Genomic DNA, 23,929 nt, shown 5'->3' on the forward strand with positions numbered 1-23,929 from the left:
ATGGGTGTCAGCATTACTCTTTGAATTTACTGATGTCTGATTTAGTTAAAAAGCAAAGCAGCTTTTGAATATAGCTGGCTGGTGTAAATTAGAAAATGACAGACTGTAATAACTTTAAACTGTTGTTTGACTGATTTAAAAATGTTTCTTTGTAGGTCACTAGAGTATTAACACAGACAATGGTATTTTGCTCCCTTTACTTCCTTCCCAAGCTTTGAGTTAAAGAAGCCTAGTTTACTGCTGCAATATAATCCCATGAATGAGATTCATAGACAGCCATAGACAAAAAGTGCGGAGTCCCCCTTGAGCTGTTGGTCGGGGTATGCCCAGCTCTCAGTATCTGACTGACTCAAAGGCACATCGCCCTCTTCAGAGGAATATTCGTTTTACTGCATCTCTCACTCACTCTGTCTCTCCTGCTCTCTATTCCTCTCTTCCCCCTCCTTCCCTTCTCTGCCACTGCTGCATCACACTCTCTCCACTTGTTTTCTACAACCTTTTTTCCCCTTCAGACGCCGCTCTCAATCTCAATCTTCCTTTTTCATCCTCCCTCATCTTCTTCTTCTTCTCCCTCTTCCACTCTTTCTCTGTTTATACAGAGGAATGCAGTATGTGGAAGTCTGTGGCTCTTTGGCTGTTGATACTTGCGACTCTGCTCCGGGGTGAGTGGCTTTCATTGGTGCTTTGAGTGATACTGCGCTCGAACAAGTGTGTGTTTTCTCCATGTGCTGCATATAAGCTACTGTATGTGCTCTTGTATGTCTGTTCCTAATAACTGTGCACTCAGCAGCTCATTTCAACAGCAGGAGAGAGAGAGAGTCTGTTGATGTGCAGCCAGACAGAGAAAAAAAATGATTTATTTTTCTAATTGGCAAGCAACAGGATGAAATGCAATCATCTTTACTGCAGATCACATATAGATAGATAGAGAGACAGAAAGAAAGACAGAGTGAGAGAGAGAGAAAGAAGAGAGAGAGAGAGAGAGAGAGAGAGAGAGAGAGAGAGAGAGAGAGAGAGAGAGAGAGAAAGAGAGAGAGAGAGAGAAAGAAGAGAGCGAGAGAGAGAGAAAGAATAGAGAGAGCGAGAGAGAGAGAGAGAGAGAGAGAGAGAGAGAGAGAGAGAGGGTCGGTGTTTTTTAAAACGTATTTAGTGTTCCTCCAATGATAAGTCCCTCCACATCAAAGTGATTGCCTCATGGAAATTGAATCAAAAGTGAATCGAAGCCTTTGGTGGAGTTACAGGGCGAAAAGAGGGACAGTTCCCGGCTCTCATTGTCGTGAGTGCTGTGTGTGTCTGTCTGGGTGTTTTAGTGTTTAATGGCTTCACTATTTCCAGCATTAAATGAAACTGAAATGTTCACAGCGATGGGAAGTACTCTGACTGTCTGTGGTGGTCAATCAGGGATATAATTGATTAGGAGGAACAGGACTTTTTCTCTCTGGTCTCCTGCGTTCATTCCTCTCTCACTCTCTCACATTTTTATTCTGTGTTCTTTTCTCGTGTCCTGTGTAATCCGCTCTTCTATTTATCACTGTGCTCCAACATAACCCTTTCCCTTATCCCTAAAAGCCTACTCTTTTTTTTACCTCAATTGAAGCATTTCTACTCTCCCTCTGTTGGTTTGTTTGTCCTTCTCCCTCTCATTCAATTTCTACACCACTTTTCCCTAAACTATCTATCAATCATTGTAATTGCACCCATTTTCTGCTATTCTGCTCTGTCTTTAGTGTTTTCACCTTGTCTTCCCTGACACAGCTTTCACTTTGTAACTGTCACGTTTTCTCTTGCTCCTCTGTTGTGATTCCATTGAACCCCCCCCATATCCAGTATCAGTGCAGGGTCCTCACCAGCGGTTTCTGCTCAGGGAGCTGCTCAGGGACTACAACCCCATGGAGAGACCGGTGGCCAACGACTCCCAGACTCTCACTGTTCAGTTCTCCTTTACTCTGATGCAGGTCATGGATGTGGTACGCATGGCATAAATGCATCATAAACATAATTATACACCCATACAATACATTTAAACAAGACTCTTAATATATCTCAATTCACTACTCACATGCCTACATGTACATTTAAAGAGTTCTTGGCCACTGTAATTGTTCTTCCTCTGTGTACTGGCTGTGAAACAATCTCCTCCAAATGCAATTCCAATGTAGTTCTGAAGTTCAGCTGAAGCTAATATGAGACTTCATCAGTCTGAATCAAATAGTCAAATCAAATGGGTATCTCCCAAACTTGAAGAAGTAATTTCAGGATGTGTCTCAATGGACAGTGTGTCCTTGTTGAGCTGCAGCAGAGGGATAATACAAAGAGGGAATTTTATGCTGGAAAAACTGTTACTTCGGAAGATACTGACTTGATTTTTCAGACTGTTGAAGCCTTATGTTAGTTATAGTTAATATGTATATTGTTGCACAGATTGAGGACTGCGGATTTTGTCCCCCATTACTTAAATTGGAATCACATTACAAAGGGATCTCTCTCTCTCAAACATGCATTACATTATTGCCAAACCTAGATATTTTGAATAATTTCACATAAGAGAAAAAAATAGATAATCACAAGATTAACCTTTCCTTAAATCATTAAATCACCTATTCTCGTATATGTTTTGTGTTATGCAAGGATGAAAAGAACCAGATCCTCACCACGAATGCCTGGCTGCAGATGGTGAGTATAATGAATAACATTAAATGTGATATTGATCTGCATAGTGATAATCCTTGTGTTCATGTTTTTGTTCATATGTAAAACCAGTGTTGTTCTTGTGTCTCCCAGCAGTGGTACGACCACTACCTCCAGTGGAACCAGTCAGAGTATCCTGGAGTTAAAAACCTCCGTTTCACTTCTGACCAGGTCTGGACACCTGACATATTGCTTTACAACAGGTATGTGTGGTAAACACACACACACACACACACACACACACACACACACACACACACACACACACACACACACACTTGCTGCTGCTGAGCTCTAAACTATCTCATCTGTGTGTTACTATCCTCCAGTGCTCATGATAAGTTTGATGCCACATTTAAGACAAACGTGCTGGTTAACTCCAGTGGCTTCTGTGAGTATCTGCCTCCAGGTAAGTTTTTATTACTGTAATCAGTATCTTGTCCTCAAAACCAAACTACGTTTTCAGTCATTCTGCAAACATACAGTACTACTCATGTTGCATCAAATTAATCCTAAGAATGTTTATTGCAATCTTCATTTACTTCTAAATGGCTGCACCAAACAACATTTTTTAACTAGTTTCTTTTTGCCTCGTTACATCATGGGACAATTTTACTTGACTTTGATATTTACTTTCCGTTCACTGTAAACTATTTCCCCTGCTTTTTTTTTCTCCCAAGGAATATTTCTCAGCACATGTAACGTGGATGTGCGATGGTTTCCATTCGACATCCAGCGTTGTGAACTGAAGTTTGGCTCGTGGACATTTGATGGTTGGCTGCTGGACATCCAGATGAAGGAGGCAGATGTGTCAGGATACATGACCAATGGAGAGTGGGACCTAGTGGGTAAGACAGGCTTCAGAGGCCCTGGAGGACAAACAGTGTTGCCTAGTAACTGTGTTTACATTTCTGCCACGTAGTCCTGTATGTGTAATTAGATTTTAGTAAGTTGGAGTATACCTTATGGACATTTTATTGAATTAAAATACAATGCAACAATTTAGATATATATATACTACACCTGTGATCCTTGATTTTCATAGTGAGATCTTTCCTTCTATATTCTATCTCTGCTGTGTTCATTCAGTTTTATGATGTGCTTCTCATTTCACAATCCTCACTGGTGTTTTCTGCATTATAATGCTGTCTTTGCTGCACCTGCATCTGTCTCTTTCCCCTCAGAGGTCCCTGGAGGGCGTCATGAAGTTTTCTATGACTGCTGTGCAGAGCCCTACCCTGATGTTACCTTTGTGGTGACATTACGAAGAAGGACCTTGTTTTACGCTCTCAACCTCCTCATCCCCTGTGTGCTCCTCTCCACCATGACCCTGGTTGTCTTCCTGCTCCCCGCCAACTCGGGAGAGAAGATCAGCCTGGGTGAGGAACAATATGAGTAGGGTGGAGAAGAGAAGAACAGGGGTCATAGATGATGTTATAATAAGAAAGGTTGAGAAAATATGAGATATGGAAAACAAGACGTGCATCTGCTATGAGATAACATATGTCTTGCTGCATATTCTTTACTCCTTCCTTGTGAAACCATGGGCTTATTTCACTCTTTTAGTGTTTCTCTTACAATCTTCTGTTCATCTTCTGTACAATCCTATGTTTCTTTGTTAACATTACATGACTTTCAGTCAGCTATGCCAAACTTTTGTAATGTGTCAGGGGGCTGAGTTGGAGGGAAGGAGAGACTGAGAAAAGGCAAAGACAGGAGGGAAGATAAGAAAGACTAAAATCAAATCAGTATTCCTAGGGGTGTCAGAAAGACAGATAATAAGGGCGCGAAGTCAGGTGCACCATACCAAATATACTGTTCCACTAAGGATTCTCTTTTCTTTTTTAATTGCAACCCACTACTCGCTGGTGTCCTGTGTCTGCCTCCAGGCATCACGGTTCTGCTTTCTCTGACGGTCTTCATGCTGATGGTTGCAGAGATTATGCCTGCCACTTCGGATTCTGTACCCCTGATAGGTCAGTTTCTTTTTGTGTGTATGCACGTGTGTATCTGTTTATGGATTTTTTGTGTTTTTTTGAGGTGGGGGTGGGGACTGACTCAGTGTATGCTCTGTTCTCAGCATACAGCAACCTTATAATTAAAATGTGCTCCACCGTCTGTCTTAGGGCAGTACTTTGCAAGCACCATGGTGATTGTCGGGATGTCAGTAGTGGCCACAGTCATCGTCCTTCAATTCCATCACCACAGCCCCAACAGTGGACACATGCCACGTTGGGTGAGTTTAAATAATTATAGTATAATAATAAACTTTATTAATGGAGCACCTTTCTAAACAATATCAAAAACAATATTCAAAATACTTTACAACAAAACCAAAAAAACACAGTAGTACAATGAAATGCTAAATAAAACAAGTAAAGACAGGCTTACAGTGCTCATATTATGCTTTTTGGCTTTTTCCCTTTCCTTTATTGTGTTGTGTGTCTTTTTGTTCACATTATAGGTTTACAAAGTGAAAAAGCCCAAAGTCCACCCAAAGGGACTTACCATCTTCCAGAGAAAACACTGTTCACAAAGTGCTCCAAACAGCTCTATTGTAGTCCAGCCTTTACTTCCGTGATAAACGTGCATCACTTGGTAACACGTTATAATGCTCGCCTAACTGCTAGCGTGGGACACCCTCATACTCTGCTTCTGACTAGCTTGTAGTCCTTACCTAGGTACTGCGCATGTGTGACTCCCAACAAGATGGAACAGAAGTGAGATGTCTCACTCTATAGCTAAAACAGAGAGCTCAACACACAGGGTGAAAAGAGGAGCTGCAGCAATGTGCAGTACAACAAATATATGGTGTTTTTTGAAAATTAAACCACATAAACCTATTCTGGTACAACCTCTAAATACAATTATGAAACTGAAAATGAGCATAATATGAGCACTTTAAAACAAACTGGATATAAAAAATCAGGGTAAGCTATACAATAAAAGTGTGATGTGAGAGGTGGTTCATAAGAGGGCACACATTCAGCTAAGCAGATCTTCTCAGGCTGATCGTTCCAGAGTGTCAGGGCCTTAACGAAAAGCTTGAACACCACTGGTCTTTATCTTTGACTCTTGGATGGCCAAGACACCACCACTTGAGAAGGACTTCACAGTTCAGCAATAAAGCTACTGGTCATGCACTGCTTAGAAAGTTAACAGTAAATTGTTTTAATCAATTATAAAGCGAACAGAAAGCCACTGTAGAGAAGCAAAAACAGATTAAATAGTATCCCATCTCTCAGTTCTATCTAAGCCTTGGGGCTGAGTTTTACATAGCCTGATATTGATCAAGGCAGGTGAAAAGTGCACTGCAATAATGTGAAGATGTGACAAAATAGGCTTGTATGAGATTTTCAGTGTCTTTAAAACCAGATCTTTGCAATGTTCCTAACAAGACTAAACACGTTTAGTAACAGGGTGATACAAAATGTTATACCAAGACTTAAAACTAGAGAGTTAATGTGCTACGATGTGACTACTAGATGTGGTTGAACCTGATTAGCAGTATTTTGAAGGCTAATAAAGACCATAAAGAATCCTTTATGCTCATCTGGCATGTGTTTATGTGCATCTGTGTTCTTTCATTTTCTTATTTGTTTGTGTCCTTGTGTGTCAGGTGCACTTGGTTCTGCTGCAGTGGGTTCCATGGTTCCTGCGGATGAAGCGTCCAGGCGAGGGAGTGGAGCTGCCTCTTTCCAACTGCCAGGCAGACCCTCAGAGCAGAACCCTGTCTTCTCCTACCACCACCACCACTACCACCATCCCCACACCAGTGCCCCCCATCCACCCTCAGAGCCTCAACTCTCTGCAGGCTAGCCTGGCTCAGCTCAACCACCCTCTGTCACACCCACCGCCCCACCGGCCCAACTCTCAGGCTGTCATCCTCCCTAATCCCATCCACAGAGATTCCAGCCCCAATCCACATCCACAGCCCAACGGCCATCTGCTTTACATGGGCTTCCAGACCTTCCAGACCACTGCAGAACTGGAGCCAGTTCCGTGGAGCAGAACCACATGTCACGGGAGGGGTAACAGTGGACTAGGTGGAGGGGAAGGAGAGGGAGCAGCAGGCAGACCAGCTGAAGATACACCTATCCATCACCACCTCCAATCTTCCAAGTTTGGGAGCCCCCCACATGAAACTCCACTATCCCCAGACCCTGACCCATCAGCCACATCCTCTGGACCCTGCGGCCTAGAGGCTGGGGCCGGAGCAGGGACATCAGCCGCTATACTTGCTCACAGCGGTGTGATTCGATCTGTGGCAGTAGAAAACCAGCTGCAGGCTCTTCTGGTGGAGGTGCAGTTTTTAGTCGAACGCGTTAAGGAGCAGGACCGGCAGCTCAGTTTGGCAGAGCAGTGGCAGTTTGCTGCAGCTGTCATCGACCGTCTGTGCCTGATGGGATTCAGTGTTTTCAACATTATCTGTACCATTGCTATTCTCATGGCTGCACCCAACTTTGGGGAAGCACTATCAAAAGACTTCATCTGACAGACCAAAAACAGAGAGAGTGGGAGACTTTAAGGCATAATGCAGATAAGTATTTGTTGGAAGCACAATTGCTGTTAATGGTAATGGTACATAAAACAGCAAATATTTCCTATTCATTAAGCTGTGGTGGATTGTTGCACATGTGGAGTGGACTTGTTGTCCAAATGGAAAATGTTATGACGCGATTTTTGTGTGTGCCATTTTTCATGATAGAATATCTACGGAAGATGATTAGGGCCACATGTTAAAAAAATGTTTTGAGTTCTGAGTTTAAAGTCAGAATTCTGAGATTACAGTAAAGTCAGATTTCTGACTTTGTTCTCAGAATTTTGACTTTATTCTCAGAATTCTGACTTTAAACTCAGAACTTAAATACATTTTTTCACATGTGGCCCTAATCCTCTTCCGTAAATATCACATTTACTGTTCACACATTCTTTTGGCAATGGTTTCTATGGAAGTTTGATTGATGTGTTTGTTTCTCCTATTAGCGGCACTCCAGTCCAAGTGAAAAATTTGTTTCATGCATTGATAATTTTAGTGATTTTTATTTTCAACTAATGGACTATCAACTGAAACCTCCAACAAAGCACCACATGTTTTATTGGAATATGGAGGATGGTTTGTGGATTTTGATTCATTTTTTTTAAAAAGTGTGACAGTTAAATAAGAAATACATAGTTTTTTGGAATAGTTTTGTGAATGAGGATCCTAAAGAAAACTGATCCCAGAATTTAGGTGAAAATTGGGAAGCATGACTTTGCTAAATTTGTTTTAAAGTATTTGTACTGCCGTCACTGGATGCTACATGAAGATACTCAGTAGAGAAACTTGACAATGATGTGCTGCATGTAAACCTGAATTTTCTGACAATACAGACCAGAGTTTCTGTGTGCTCTTTTGTTACACATTTCCCCAAATACTATTTATACTTCGGTACACACATTTTGTTACCACTGATGGGTTTCTTTGCAGAAAACTTTTTATTAAAATTTCAATTCAATTTTTAATTTCATTAAAGCTTTTTTCCCAATGTTTCCTTTTTAATAGGATGTCATTGGGATCAGTATGTTTCCACATGAATATACTCTTTATCACAATAATACAGCCTGAACATCATTCATGTAATGGGATGATGACATTGGTGATGCAGTTCCACCTTTAACAATCACATTAGCATCATGGTACACTGTAGTGGTCTCTCTTGTTTCTGAATATGGAACACACTTTGACAGTAACAGCTAGAACACATATTTCAAATATGTATTCATAATGTGGAACAATATTGTCCTTCAGTGCAAACATAGACAAGGTTCAGATTGCCACATGTGAAAGAAAGAAGGTTTGGCACCTTTCCAAGAGTCCTTTTTCACAAGGCTTTTTTCTTATACTGTAGACACACACACACACACACACACACACACACACACACACACACACACACACAGCGTATGCAGAAAAATATAATCTCTATGACCCTGGCTTTGAATGCCAATCATTTACATATATTTCACAGGACACTTTGAATGCCAATATATCATGACAGAGCGAGCTGTAAACATTGTAAAATAAATAGCCTTGTCTTTTGTACTTTCTAGACATGCATCAAATGTTCTATTCTTTGGCTCCCCTCCCTCCGATCGAAGTTTGAAAAGGGCAGGAGGAGTGAGAAGGTGAGGGGCTATGAGAGAGGAAGGCAAGATCGAGGTAATGATGTGCAGCAATGAAGAGGGCAAAAGTAGAAAGCGACAGAAAGAGAGATGGAACAAAGGGCTATGCAGAGGAACAGAAATGGAGAGGATGCAGAATGACAGAGTAGAGAAAGCACAAGGTGCTTGCATGGTTGATAGAAACAGAGTAGAGAGGAAAAAAATGTGCTGAGAAAGCAAATAGGAGTCAATAAAGTTTTTACTGATTGCTCATTAAAAAGAGAGGGAGAGGAGGAAGTGGGAGAAGAGAGGAAGTGGAGAGGAGTGTATCCCTCCTCCTCTCCTCTGGGATGCTGCTGCTGCTAAACTGTACTTAGACCAGCATTAAGGGGTGACTGGACATATATTCTGAATTGGCAAAGAATGTCTGTAAAGGATGTTGGCCCATGTAAAATGACTGAATATGAAATAATGCACACTTTATGATGATTGAATTCGGCTAATTGCTGTTTTGGCACGGCTGTACTCAAACCTTCAGTCGAGGCTATTAATCAAGCTTTAAACCTTTTCATTGTAAGCACAGTATGTGCAGGCAGGGCAGTTTGGAACAATTCAATGTGCATTTTAATGGCCTACTGAGCCCTTTTTGTCTGTGTGACTGCCGGGGCTGCAGCGTTATAACACAGCTGAGAGACGCAATTCAGCACAGGTAATAAATCTAAGATACTCCCCTCCTCCGGTGACTCTGTCATCCACATGCTCTGTGTCGACAGCTCACGCAGAGCTGTTTGTTCAGAGGAGAAGCAAACCGACTCATACAAAACTGGAGCATGATGCAGCTAGCAGGAGAGTGGAACAGAAATGTTTGGTTTCAAGGGGCCACTGCAATGTGTGGCCGCAGTTGTCGCACCCATTTGCACCCACCTCAACATGAAGCAGAGCAACTGCAAACCCACTCACCCATCAAACGGTGAAAGTAAGGACCCTGCTGCAGACCTAATGCAGTAACCACGCATACTCCTAAAGCTCTCTTTGTTTCTCTCTCTCTCTCTCACACACACACACACACACACACACACACACACACACACACACACACACACACACACACACACACACACAGTTCACTTTCACTGCTGCCTGTGCAGTGCTGTCAGTTCAGCTCTGTGTTTGCCCATGTGGGAAAAATAGAGAGGGAGAGAATATAAAAGAAGGGAGTGATGCGATAGCTGATATAGTCCGTATTTTAATAGTTAAATCAAACTATTGTAATGCAAGAGAGTTATGACTTTGCAATGATGCAATATTTTCTAAGTTTACCCTCTTTTTTCTTTTCCCGCTTTAATAGTGAAGATGATGAATGGGAACATCCCAGATACAGAAACAATCAGAAACAGACAATCCCAGTCTTACTGACTTGCACCATGTACGTACAGGGAGAACATGCAAATACCACACAGGCTAAACCAACTGAGCCATCACGCTCCTTAATCTTAATATTTCAGATCTCCAATGTTCCATTTCATTTTTGAAATATCCAAATCTCAATTTAAGATACACGACGGCAAATCTTCAATTGTTTTGGTTTATTTTTTAAATTCAATTATCCTTCAAAGCTACACATCTTCCTCTTCCCCAAAATTCAGATGTCCCAAGATAAAATCCCAGACCAACAACAGTCAATAAATATTAATTACTGGGTGCAGGCATTCGATGCAGGTCGATATGGAACTGACATTTCAGTCATTTTCCTGTTGGGTAATTGTCTCCCAGATCTCATTCGAAGATGGAGATGGGGAAAGAAGGGAACACAAAGTGAGTGTAAAATTATCTTCAGAGGATAAATCTCACTCTGCTTGTGGGTAACTTCATGTTTTTGGCAGTCCTTGACTCTCAACTCACACCCACTGGAGCTGTCCAACACACACACACACACACACACACACACACACACACACACACACACACACACACACACACACACACACACACACACACACACACACACACACACACACACAACTTTGCATCAATAAATCAGTTTATTTAAAAGAATATGTTACAATTTATTACAGTAAGCGACGTAACCAAACACTTAGTCTTTTTACATTTCAACATGTCAAAGAATCTGCAGGTTGTCAATCTCCATCCTCTTCTTAGCATTACTCTTTGAAAGCCAAACCATATCAGGTGAAAAAACTTAACAGAGATGCTGAATTTAAGATAGTATCTTACTGAAATAAATAATACTAGTGACACTAAACTTTAGACCAGTGGTTCTCAATCTTTTCGAGTCGCGACCCCCCAGAATAGTAAGGTTGGTGTTCACGACCCCTGTCCCCCTCAAGAGCTTCAAATTGGTGTAAACAGCTGTTTTCGTCATGGAAGGCTTGTATCATGTGGACCCGCCTTCAGACCCCTTTCTGTGTTCCAGGACCTTCTGATTCATAAATGAAGCTCTGAATATAACACATGAAATGTACCAAACACACAGTTATGTAAAAACCATTCCCCAGTCTAGAATGGTATTTCATGTTTTTCTCTCTAACCATATGGCAATCTCCCGACCCCCTTGAGGGTCCTGACTCCCAGGTTGAGAACCACTGCTTTAGTCAGGATGAGAGAGAGAGAGAGTGAGAGAGAGAGAGAGAGAGAGAGAGAGAGAGAGAGAGAGAGAGAGAGCTGAGTGCAGGTGGGGAGATCAGACAAAGTCAGACAATCGACCACTTCAGACATGGTCCAGTAAACAGACAAGAATCTTGGGAAATGCATTCAGCTTTAAGGATTGCAATTCTCTCAATTCAAGTGTCAACACATTCAATTACGCCTCCTTTTACACACTCACTAAGGTCTGTTGAAGCTTATTAATCACCCAAAAATGGCTTCTGTGAAGAGCACCATCATTATAACAAGCACTCTTAGCAAAGAGCCACTGATGTATATGACTCTTTACTTGCCTGATAATAAAGAATACTATTGATATTCTCATTACGAGCTAAAAAGGAGTAAGGGCTGGTTCATCTCATGTAATGCATGACAGTGGAACACAGGTCTTTGCTTTGAGCATCATCATCTTACATGTGTTTTTGCAGAAATTAGCCATATTATGATATACTGCTGTATATTGATTTTGGAAAATATTCTTATTACTATTATGATGATAAACAACCATCACTAATAAAAGGGCTCATTCTGTAAAACCTAGAAGCAACTGACCATGTATTATGTTTTGGATAAAGTAAGAACTTCAGAAATGTCATTCTAAATGAGTTAATAATGCAATTAAGCTATTTAGATTTAATGAATAAGGTAATAACATCAGAATATTGCACTGAACAATGATCTATATTTAATGCCAGCATGTATTTAATGATGTAATAACCTGTTTATTTGTCAGCCTGGAGTCACTATTGCGTCATCAGATAATTATGTTTTACCTTATTACATTATTCTAGGAATGATAACATTAACTGGGCTCATTTAAAGAGACATTGCAGAATTACATTACACTGCAGATCTGTGATCAGTTGCTACGTTGTTACAGAGCCTTTAGTAATTGTGCACACAGTTATCTCCATATGTTGATGAAGTGTGCAAGCTGCCCTTTTTCCCCTAAGAAATCCTCTTCCGAATTAACCTGAATCTAGAGTGCATGAGTGGTTCAACAGTACAGTGAAGTACCAGCTACAGATATAAATAGTGCAGCCAAGTGGAAAGGCCTTTTGAATTACAGGCCTATTATAAATCCTCTGGGAACTCTCAGAAACAAAGTAATCAGGGCCTGCAAGAGAGCAGAAAGGAGGAGAAGGACCCCTGCTGTCTCTTATGGGTAATGCATGGTAAAAATACTGTGTGCTCCACATCACTGCTGCTCTACAATGGCCCTCAAAACATTTGCATGGAGTGTTCACATAATACTATAAATACGTTAGTAAGTTTGCATGGCTTTGCACGTGGCACATGCCATTTGATGATGCAGTACATAATCATACTTAAAAATGAATGTAAACTAGGCACAGGCTAATTCCAGTATTATGCCCAATATGTTCTTCTTAAGTTACATCTCCCACATTTGGAGGAGGCAATACTGTTGGATAAAGTGCAACAGTAGTTTAAAGTTTAACGTTGTTTCCTGCTCGTGTCAAATCATCACAGCGGTGTCTCTGAATGACAAAAAGTATCTAACAATCCTACAAAATCTCCAATTTCTCTCTCCTTTCTCTCTTGGCAATGCTACAATGTTACTAGTTTTCGTTTATAATGCAAATTGATTGGCAAACAGATGAAAATTCATGTGTATGTGACGCAATCCAGCTGTGACTTACATTCTGAGGGCCTCACTCTGGTTGGCCCCTTGAATTTTGCACGCATAGTTAACATGCACAAACACACTTGCACGCTAACAATGGGCCAAAAAGACAAAGAACACACTGCTGCTCTGATCCGTAAATGGAGAAACTAATTGTCTTCCTGTGGTCAACCTTCAGTATCACTGATCAGTGTTATCTGTGTTCCCCATTACGAGCACTAACAGCTTCCACTTCCCTTTGTTAGTCCAACAGTATTTCCTTTTAGACTTCAGCTTTCTCTTCCCAGTAGGACTACTTCCGAGGCTCAAAACCTCCTCATGTACAAGTCACATTCCACTTCAAGTCCCTGCCAATAGGAAGAAGGCTTGCAATAATCCATGACTTGACAGAGCTCTGCTTAATGAATGATTATGGTGCACTGGATTCAAGAGTTCTGGTTTATGTGTCTGTAGCTTGTTATGCTTCGATTTATTCGAGTTGGTTTGCATGTATCGGGGGGTAGCTTCTCAGGTTGTAGCTGATGGAGTGTAAATGATGACCATGTAGTTAGTAGCTGAGTGTTGCTGGGTCTGGGGCTAGATGAGGGCCGAACTGAGCTGAGTGACGACTGTGTCTAGTTAAGAGGTAACAATCTCCCTTCCTAGGTGCCTCCATCCCTTCTGTGCCTCAGCAGCTGGAAAATATTCTGAAACAGACACAGCAATCAGGAGGAAAACACACAAACTCCGAGACAGAAAAACGAGTAATTCACCCAGGCTATTACTTAATCATAGACCGGACAGAGGCAGGCAAAGCCTTACCTTGCCACACATACCATCTTTACTGCAGTTCTTATTGTCCTTGTCTGTAGCCTCTTCTTCCACCTGTAGAAACACAGACATTGCAGGTATAAGTGAAGGATGCAAATAATTGGCTTGTAATAGAGCAGGTTAGTCTGTTCGTAAGTGGTGGTCCTTACCTCCTTCCTCCACTTCAGCTCACAGAAGACTCTCTCGAAGCACTCGTGCATGTAGTTAAACTGAACATTGGCCATGCACGGCAAATACAAAGAGAAAAACAGACACTTAGATTTCAAAAGACAAATAAGATTGATCTTGATAAGGTTTACATATTTTCCTTATAAGGAATAGTTTGATATTTTGGAAAAAATATGTTATTTGCTTTCTGGTAAGAAAATACCAGCACCTGCGGAGCTCACTGATTAACATGTTATATCTACATTTAATCTGCACAAAAACGGAAGCGCAAAAAGGAAATTTTTCTGGGCTGGAACCTTCAACTTCCTGAAGTCTCCACTGGTTGCCTGGCAACGGCTCACAGCCAAGAAATAGTGTAACCACCCAACATTTTGTTTTTTGTATGGCTAAAACAATCACTACTACTTTAACAATTTAGTATGCTCTTCTAAAGTTGTGTCTTACAACTCTGTGCTGCATAGTTTGTCTTATCATATCACCATTCTAACTTGTACTGCATCTTTTAACATTTTATCAAGATCTCCATCATGATTGTTGCATTTTATTTATGTCTCATTGCTTATTGCTGCTCTGCATGTTTGCATGTGTGAAAAAATGTCTATAATCAGAATTGCCTGGCTGTTTTATCGCTTCGTATTGCCTGCTAGCATGGCTACATGTACTGAATGTGGATTTTGTTGATGTACTGTATTACTGTACTAATGTTTTGCTGCTTACTGTTGCTCTGTATGGCTTCTGCACTGTCTTGTTTATTTTGTTGCTGTTGTTTATATGTCTGTCTATACATTTGAACCCGTACTAATGTCTTGCTGTTTCCTTTTGCTCTGGTCTCAAAACATCACCAAGACTGGCACATTCACAGTGATGTTGATTAATGTGCGTTGTCTAGTCAAAATGCTAAGCTACATTAATAGCCGTCTGCTCACCGTAGCTTCATATTTACTATACAGACATGAAGGTGGTAATGATCTTCATACATAACTCTCCGTACAAAGCGAATAAGCATTTCCCAAATCCTCAAACTATTCCTTTAAATTATAGAAGTAACTCTACTGATCTGATTCTACTTAATTACAAAGAAAAGCAGGTTCTGAAGGCATGCAACAGGAATTTAAATACTGTAAAAGCTGTTATGAATGTTGCAGGTGAGAAAGATAGTCAGGGAACTGCTTATCTAAGTCATTATTCTATAAACTGTTGAATAGGGGATGACCTACATTTCATTTAGATAATCATATTTTTCCCATGAGTAATAGTTCTAAAAATTCCATAATTTCAGGGGTTTTTTTTGCATGTAGGGGCTGTATTTTTACTAGACTACTTTGAGTACATGTGTAATAATGTGCGTGTGATACTCACATAGGGTGTAAATATCTTGACCCAGCGTGGTTTCTTCTCTCCTCGTGCATATTCAAAACAAAAGGCCATGCCCTCTTCATCCGTGTCCCACCTTTGCATCTCCCCCCAGTCAAATGCAATCACCTGGTTCTGGAACAACACTGAGGCTTTAGTACACTCACTCCATTATACATACAACATATGTTTATACACACACTAAGAAACATTTGCCCTTGCCTCGAGTGTCCCTTCCTCGGTGCAGGCGTGCAGCTTGAAGTGGTGAATGCTAATGGCTGTGATGACGTGGCCTTTACGTCGGGAGTCGCAGGAACAATGGGGGAATATGATCTCATTGTAGCCCTCACAACCCCTTAACAAACTCAAATACTAAGAAAGAAGAGGCAGAGGAGACAAGATAGTGCTTTTTACTATATTACAGCATGTAGTTCTGCAACGGACTGAAGTTTAGATGCAGGATGCACCTTCTGATGTTTAACTGTATCCAAGCTTTATTTGCCAAAAAACAGAGAACAGTCAGACATTTTACTTATTCTCTGCAGCCCAATTGATCTGAAAATAGGGTGTGAGTATTTATTAGGGCTGCATAATATATTGTTTTTTTTTTATCATCATCGCAATATTAGCCGTCGCAATATACACATCGCGAAAGGCAGCAACATATCACAAAAGACACTCTTTTTTGATTTTTTGTGTTAGTTGAAAGAAAATATCAGTAGTAAACTGCATTTTGTTTCCTAAGATTATTTTCTTTTTGCATTTAGGCCTTTATTGTGACAGCTTAGACCTGCGACTTCTGCGTCGAGGACTGAGCCTCTATATATGGGCGCTTGCTCTACCACTAGGCCACCCAGGAACTCGCAAACTGCACTTTAAATGTCATTCTTTTTTTAGCGGTGCTTTTTATTCAATTCAATGTTCAATTTTTCAATAAAACAATGTTGGACATTATTTCCTTTTAGAATACTGAAAGCAGCAGAAATGCAGAACTGAGTACACTTTAATATCTGTTTATTTATCACAAGTAATATCGTTATCGCATATTGTCCTCATATTGTGCAGCCCTAGTATTTACCTGCTGGGGCAGGTACAATTTCTCTAAAAAGGGGGTAATGTATTTATGTTTTCAGGCAGTGGAAAAACCCACTTGCTTTGTCTATTCCTCTCCAGTCAAAGCTACACTCTCACGCTGTACCTATCCACTTGGTTATATCACACACAGTTAAGGGAGACTGAACAGGTGAGAGAGTTAGGGAATGACATAAGCCACACTGTACTATAATGATTAACTATCTGTCTCTTTCTGTATAAGTGACTCAGGAACAGTAGTAGAGTAGCTGAGTGGTGTCTGTCCATATGTGAGAGACTGACCATCGACATCTTCTTCTGCTCAGCCAGCTTCTGCAGCTGGTAGGACTTTTGCTCTGCTTTAATGAAGCCTTTTTTGACATCATCCACAGCCTGCAAAGACATGGCCAAATAAGGGACACTGTTAAAAAACACAAAGAATAAAAAAAACACATTCATACACACACCACAAAGAAAGACAGACATATGCACACACCTGGTGAAAGAAGTAGTTGACAGCAAGCTGGTTGTCATTGAGCAGAATCTCCTCTTCTGTAGTAAAGAGCCACTTCCGCAGGGTGAGGCAGGTTCCTGGGATGGCTGAGGTATAGTTCTGTACATACAGTTTGTGGGGGAACTCGTTGGGGGCAAGTTTACGCACTAAAGAAGAAAGAGAGAAAAAAGGGAAAGAAGTTAAGTGATATAACATTCTTATGTGGCAAGAAAAGAGTGTTCAAAAAGTTTTTGTTGCATGTTTGTTTAAAGCTGAAATCTATTATCTTTCTGCATGTTAACCCTCCGGAAAGATAACAGAGCATTTAGTGTCAAATATGTTAGATACTAGATGTTCTGCTTGATGCTCTCATCTTGTTGCAGTAGAACAAGAAAAGAAAATCAACTGACTAATTTTTTACATCAATTATAAATATTACAAGTTGCACGGTGCCCAGAGGATGAATACTGCTGACTTTGATGATACCTGGACTTGTCCTCTAGCAACATCATCAGGTCTAAGTATGTTTTGTATTCGTCCAGTACTTTGGCTTTTGACCATCTACCTGTTCAACTAATGACATTCCCATCAGCCTCAGCTATAATTCATGTTTAATGCTAATTACCAAATGCTAGCATGTTTACACACACAACTAAGATATGTTAGCACAGAGGTGCTAGCATGGCTGTAGACTCTCAGTATTGTTAAATTCCTCTTTGCCACTAAAGCTTTTTTAAATTTATAATTGAGATACTGACAAGCAAGAGGTGAGAACAGAGGTTTTATAGTGAAAGCAAGACACAATGTCAAGAGGTGATCTAACAGATGACAGGATTCAGCTTCTCAGGCAGACTAAAGTCCAATAGCGTTGGCATAACCAAAGGGCAAGTTGATCTACACCTTAAAGCAGCCAACAGATGTGTATCTGACATACCCTTGTACCACACTAGCCCTGAGAAAGTGAGGACCAGTTGAAGTGACTCATGCACAAGGGCGCTCAGGTATTTATTTTAGATTACTTTAAAAAAGGTTGGCTGTTGAGGAACCATAACAGTCATTAGGCAATTACTGGCTACACATAAAGAATATGTGGTTTAAAGAAAGATGGGAACCATTTTCAGTGTAGAAAAGGAGGATACACACAAAAATGTAAAGCTCAATTACATGTTCTGACTAACCAAAGGTGTGGTTGATGACCTCAAACAGAGCAAAGTAGCTGGCTGTTACACTATCCATCCCTAGTTTCATAACCACAGCCTGAAAGAGAAAGAGAGACAGAATAAGAGAGGGTAAAAAAAGGAAACATAAAGAGTAAAACATTTGCGAGATGACTGAAATGAGGTTATGGTTATGATGGTTATTCAGGATTGTGTATGTGTTTACCTGATAGACCTGGTCTGTAGTGGAGTTTTTGCGAACTCTGACGGTGAGCGTGGTTTTGTCGGGCATGGCTATTCTCAACTCCACATCTGACACGCCATTGTAGTTCTAGGTCGCGAGAAGGAGAGACAAACGGCACGGTGAGTCACAGGCAGAGGACCACAAAAATAAGCAATCATGTATGTTTTTATTTTGTCTTACCTCATCTGATTCAGAAAGGAACTCCTGCATGATGTCACTTTCTCCAATTACCCGTACAGAGCACACTGCAGACAAGAGACAAAATATGCAATACAATAGACGGTATAGTTACCCCCCATTACCTTACTTTACAAATCCCAGAGATGATTACTATCATTACTACATTCTGACTTTACAGAACCTTTTTTTTTAGAAATCCTACATCTCCTTCTTTCTCCCTGACCTTTTTCCAGGTATTCTTCCAAGCCTCTGCGTCGTGCATCCAGCTGCTGCTCCGACAGGGAAAAGGGCCATTTCCCAGGCAGCTTAGGGAAGGTAAAGTTGGCAAACTCCCTCTTCAGGTTTTGGTGTAGGATTACAAACTCGCGGTAACGCTTGGAGCACAGCTGCCTGCCTGCCATGTACACATTAAATACCTAAAAGAGGGAGAGTGCAGAGAATAATGAAAAGAAATGTCCTAACCCATGCCTCCAAATTCAACCTCATCCTCTCAATTAGCCATCTATGATTTCATCCACAAGTGCACCCACCACAAACTTTTCTTGGTTGAGCTCAGTGTGTTTGTAACTTGGCACAGAGATGGGGACGGCCTGCTTGTCGGAGTAGTCATAGCAGGACTGGGCTGAAATGTCGTCTCCAGGATCCAGGCAGTCGGCCTCCTGGGGCGGGACGGACAGCACGGCCAGCACCAGCTCCCTCTCTCCAGCCCGGATCAGGTCCACCACCTGCTTGTGGGTCGCTCCCTCTACATTTACACCATTACTATTGAAAACATGGAGGATGAGATGTAGATAGTTGTTAAGTTTATGTTTTATTCATGCAGAGCATTTTCTTATATACTACAATAAATACTATCTTGCTTAGTCTATTTATTTTTCTAAGAGTTCTACTTGCATTGTTTGTCAATGGCACATTCTGTACTGGACTAAATTATCCTAAAAGCTTGTACATATCCAGGAGTAAACATACAAGAAATAGCTCACAACATAAATCAATCAAATATATCAAATATTAATAAAAAACTACAGCTTCAAAAATAAACAGACTTAAATCATTGAAACATCTCTGACATAGTTTCTATGATTCACAAAGGTAACATTTACACAGAACTGTTGCACTCAGACACTAATAATACATTGTAGGCTTATTTCAAAAGGAAAAGAGTGAAGCATTGCAATATGAGAGCCCTAAATAGAACATTAATTTTTTATGAAATGGCAGAAAGTGAAAGTGTTATAAAGTGAGTCAGGTGAAACAGCTTCTGTTTATGTTTGGCAGAGTAACAGAGCCATTGTCATAACTCTGGGCTCACATCTTTCCCATCAGGAATAAAACCTTTGGTTTATGTAATTAGCAAGCTGAGCATGAACAGCACTGGGTGTGTGCCCTTTGGCAGGCATGTGTCAGAGGCATGACACAGTGCTGATGACAGCGCTGTAGCGTCCTGACCTATAGTTAACTTTACTCACAACAGCCACAGAATCTCTTCTTAAAGCTCTCAGCATCGCCTATAGCTGTTTCTGACGCTATTAACAGCAAAAACAAATAAAGGTGATTTATAAACCATGCCAGAATGAGATGGCGTTGTGCTTACGTAATGGACTTTTGCTATTTAAATAATATTAATTAAAAATATTAGCATGGAAGCATAAGTTGGCCTCACTTCTACTTAAACATTTACCAAAAACAGAAACAGACAGAAGATAGAACTGCCTCAAATGTCACTTGTTTTGTCTTTTGCATAGCCGGAATGTGACCCAGTCAATACCTTGGGGAATATCTTGATTTTATTTTGCCACTATTTGTGTGACAGTAAAAGCTGGCTATGATCTTCTAATACTATGGCTTCCTATTTGAGTTTTGCAGAATAGGTTGATGTTAAAGTTAGAATATGTTGTTAAATTATACATTGATTATTATACTTCTCAGACAAAATTTTCAGACTGCCTAACCATGACCAGAAATGGACAACATTCTTTAATAGCATTCAACTGTAACTGTAAAGGTTTGTATGCTAATCCTACTTTTAAAATGATCTTTCGAGCATTCCCATTTTGTATACAAACATGCCTAACTCATATCCAGAGAGGCCAACAAACGTGTTGTCATCTCTTCCTCATGAGAACTACGGAGGCAGTCAATGTTCAATGAACCCAATTGGCAGTGGTAACAGATAGGAAGCCAGTGAGGGATCACATTCATGTCATTGGTGAAATCAGCCGGCAAAAACCTTATTCATCAGAAGTAGCATGTCTTACTACTGCCTCCTCAGGTCAACGGTGAAGTTAGCACTGTGACAAGGACAACAGTGCATAGGTGAATGGAAAGGTAGAAAATGAGAAAACTGAGGAAATACAAACTGTAATCTTGATAATACACATATTATCAAATATCACATATATAGCAAATCTGAAAGATCATTATGTAGGTAGGTAGAAATAAACAAAGACTGATAGGGGAGACAAATAAAACCATCTTGCAGGTGTAGTAATAGAAAGAACAAATGTCTCCTACAACACAAAATACAGACTAAGCATTTTGGCAGAGCTTTCATTCTAGCAGCTTTATGACTATACAATAAGCACCTGACGTAGTGGCCTTTGCACCATCAGCACTTTTAAGACATTTCCCAGTGTGTCATATTTTCAGTTCTTCTGTCGTTATGATTCAAGGTGATTTGAGCTGCAAAGATTAATCGATTAATCGATTATTTTGATAACTGATTAGGCCTAATCAGTTTGAGTCATTTTTATGAGAAAAAAGAAAGAAAGAAAAAGGTAAAAATTATCTTATTTCAGCTTCTTAAATGTGAACATTTTCTAGTTTCTTCACTCTTCTATGACAGTTAACTAAATATATTTGAGTCATGGACAAAACAAGCCATTTGCGGATGTCGTCTTAGTTTTTGGAAAACACAGATTGACATTTTTTACGATTTTTCACCATTTTATAGACTAAACTATTCGATTAACCGAGAAAATAATCAACAGATTACTCGACAATGAAAAATAATCAGCCCTAATAATAAGCCCTAAAGGTAATAGTTTATTTCTTTTTCTGCTGAAGAGTAGTTTTCTATTTTGTACTCTATGCATGAACACTTACACTTATGCACAAGCAAAGACGCATCCATACACACTCTAAAACTCAAAGCTAAATCTGCCACAATAACATACACTGCACAGCTTAAAGAGAGAAGTGTTCCAAGTGTTTAAGATTATACATAGCCTTTATCATCTAGCAGGAGGCTGAAAAAAATGTCTAGTATGATAGATTATTCTGCATCAAGGCTCAGAAGCAGGAGTTGTTTGTAAATGTGCAAAGAAGTATTGATTGCATAGAGAATAGCAGAGATACATACATACATACATACATCCACATGCTTGCACACAATCACATAGAAAAATTGGGGTCAACAAACTGCCAGGTTACTGCAGGCCATCCATTAAGAAAGCAGTGTGCAAAAGCCAGCCAATGAGATCCTGAATTTTAAGAGAGCTAAGCCAATCAGAATTGAACTGAAAACATCCCTCCCTTTCTGCATCACCTTATTCCACACAAACAGACACACTGAAGCGCCAGTACTGATGCCGAGCTGTGTGCTGCTGCGTGTTCCTCGCCATAGCAACAGAGTCTAACATCAGCAAGCAATCTCCATGCATACTAACGTGCCAGTGAGGACAACCACCTCTATCCTACATGCAGCAGCACACATCAGTGCTCACTGATAGTAACATCAAAGCCATGTGTGGTTAACTGACCAAATTCAGTTATGCTGATGATAACGATTTGCCTTGTTTTAACCTTCACTAGATGCAGTGTGTCATGCAGAAATAGTAGGTTACACACTTAATCTGGCTCCAATGATATGAATGTGTACTAGGGGTGATTTGAGACATGCTGTGGATGAGTGGAATAGGCTCCCGCGTGACGGGAATTCCTAATAATCCCCGGATCTTTTCTCTCTGACACACAGACACTCCTTTCATTAGGATGAACAGATATTCTTTCTGCCTAGCCAAAGCACTATGATAGTGCACGTACACACAGACTTCTTGGTGGCCGACACTGGTCCCAGTAAAAAGACAGTGAATCATGCTCACAGGTCCTGCTTGCCTCGATTTCCATTGACAATCATTCTGAGATGAAAGACTCATTTGTATTTTACTCATAATATGCTTTTAGTTAAGCTAAGACAGTAACCACTTACACCTCAAGAATCCTGTCCCCCTTTGAAATACCGGCTCTGTCGGCGGCACCTCCCGGTAGGACAGCACTGACATGCTGCAGGGGAGCGTACAGTTCTCCGTTAATGCTCCGTAGTTGCCCGCCTTCACTAACTTGTCCCCGAACATTGAAACCATAGCCCGAGTCGGACTTCACTATTCGAACTAGCCGTGGGCCTGAAGTAACGGTGGTTGCCGTCTGGCAGCTGCCGCCGGTGCCCGGTGTAACGTTACTGCTACCGGAGCCGTTACGAGAAGAAGGGTGAGGCAACGGAGGGACCGATGAACAAATTCCTTGTCCCTCGACGTCCGACATTTTTCTATACTCTTTGTATCATCCACTCCAATTCAGCTAACAATAAATATCCTGCAAACATTAGCTTGTAGTAGCAGGCTAATCAGCTTGGCTAGCTAACTGACCGAGATCATCGGAAAAAGCCGACAGAGTCCGACGATTCGCGAGACCGCCACAGGATGCGTTCCATGTGGGTCACTTCAGACTCCTTTTTGAGGGTGTGTCGGTGAGTATGCTGGGTAGGCCACATAATTGTATCCAGACAAGTTGTGAGTCAGTTAGTTATTTCTAGGCTAAAATAGCAATGTACCGTAATAAGTTTGACTTTAGCCAGTGGTTCCCAATCTGTGGATCCCTCATTAACCCAAATAAAAGTAGGCTATCAGGGGTCTAACTTTTCTCTAATTATTGTTTTTCTAATTATTTTTTTTTATTGTAAAATGTTGGATAGTTTCACATATTCGGTTTTCTAAACGTCCTTTAAATGAAAGGACAGAATCTTAGTTTGGACTATAGTCACTCACAACTCATAAAACCATAACCTGTGATTATAGGTCATTAGTAGACATGAGCATTGCCAAGGGATAAAGACTGGACTGGAAGCAAGATTACTAAAGCTAATCTACTTGTCTTGATCAACAGAAAATGAATCACATATTTTGATAATCAATTGATAATTTTATATAAATTTTTTTATGATATAATATCATAAATGCCAAACATGTTTTTTTAAGGCCAGCTTTTAGTTCATGGAATATATAAAAGGCAGACTATGTTTTTAAAGATTATTT

General features: G+C 40.5%; 2 protein-coding genes across 3 annotated transcripts; one reads left to right on the forward strand and one right to left on the reverse strand.

The window, feature by feature from the left end:
• Nucleotides 1–511: 511 nt before the first annotated feature.
• On the forward strand, nucleotides 512–8,134 carry LOC144519610 (neuronal acetylcholine receptor subunit alpha-7-like). Its single transcript, XM_078252869.1, has 10 exons — nucleotides 512–662; nucleotides 1,828–1,967; nucleotides 2,629–2,673; nucleotides 2,782–2,891; nucleotides 3,018–3,097; nucleotides 3,369–3,536; nucleotides 3,873–4,067; nucleotides 4,578–4,664; nucleotides 4,815–4,924; nucleotides 6,308–8,134. Exons 1-10 carry the CDS (start codon nucleotides 611–613, stop codon nucleotides 7,181–7,183), a joined length of 1,863 nt encoding a protein of 620 aa, XP_078108995.1. The 5' UTR covers nucleotides 512–610; the 3' UTR covers nucleotides 7,184–8,134.
• A 2,721-nt stretch (nucleotides 8,135–10,855) lies between these two features.
• On the reverse strand, nucleotides 10,856–23,338 carry snx27b (sorting nexin 27b). 2 transcript variants are annotated; one of them, XM_078252870.1, is made up of 13 exons: nucleotides 22,828–23,338; nucleotides 19,148–19,379; nucleotides 18,841–19,033; nucleotides 18,618–18,682; nucleotides 18,420–18,524; nucleotides 18,215–18,293; nucleotides 17,040–17,203; nucleotides 16,847–16,936; nucleotides 15,695–15,844; nucleotides 15,479–15,607; nucleotides 14,101–14,160; nucleotides 13,957–14,005; nucleotides 10,856–13,827 (listed from the first exon to the last, which is right to left on the reverse strand). In XM_078252870.1, the coding sequence occupies exons 1-13, from the start codon at nucleotides 23,157–23,159 to the stop codon at nucleotides 13,760–13,762; spliced, it is 1,716 nt and encodes a 571-aa protein (XP_078108996.1). In that variant the 5' UTR covers nucleotides 23,160–23,338; the 3' UTR covers nucleotides 10,856–13,759. The 2 variants fall into 2 exon arrangements, with proteins under 2 accessions (XP_078108996.1, XP_078108997.1); XM_078252871.1 differs by having other exon boundaries at nucleotides 13,943–14,005.
• Between the last annotated feature and the right edge of the window lie 591 nt (nucleotides 23,339–23,929).

This window comes from Sander vitreus, chromosome 6, assembly GCF_031162955.1.
Source record: "Sander vitreus isolate 19-12246 chromosome 6, sanVit1, whole genome shotgun sequence".
Classification (NCBI taxonomy): Eukaryota; Metazoa; Chordata; class Actinopteri; order Perciformes; family Percidae; genus Sander; species Sander vitreus.

Bases quoted from the DNA above. Each gene is read 5' to 3' on its own strand.
- LOC144519610 (XM_078252869.1), top strand. From the start codon at position 611: ATGTGGAAGTCTGTGGCTCTTTGGCTGTTGATACTTGCGACTCTGCTC. The intron at 3,537-3,872 runs GTAAGACAGGCT...CTTTCCCCTCAG, and splicing joins TGGAGAGTGGGACCTAGTGG to AGGTCCCTGGAGGGCGTCAT. The intron at 4,665-4,814 runs GTCAGTTTCTTT...CGTCTGTCTTAG, and splicing joins GGATTCTGTACCCCTGATAG to GGCAGTACTTTGCAAGCACC.
- snx27b (XM_078252870.1), bottom strand. From the start codon at position 23,159: ATGTCGGACGTCGAGGGACAAGGAATTTGTTCATCGGTCCCTCCGTTG. The intron at 15,608-15,694 runs GCAAGGGCAAAT...GTGTTGTTCCAG, and splicing joins CCGAGGAAGGGACACTCGAG to AACCAGGTGATTGCATTTGA. The intron at 14,006-14,100 runs GTAAGGACCACC...GTGTTTCTACAG, and splicing joins AGCTGAAGTGGAGGAAGGAG to GTGGAAGAAGAGGCTACAGA.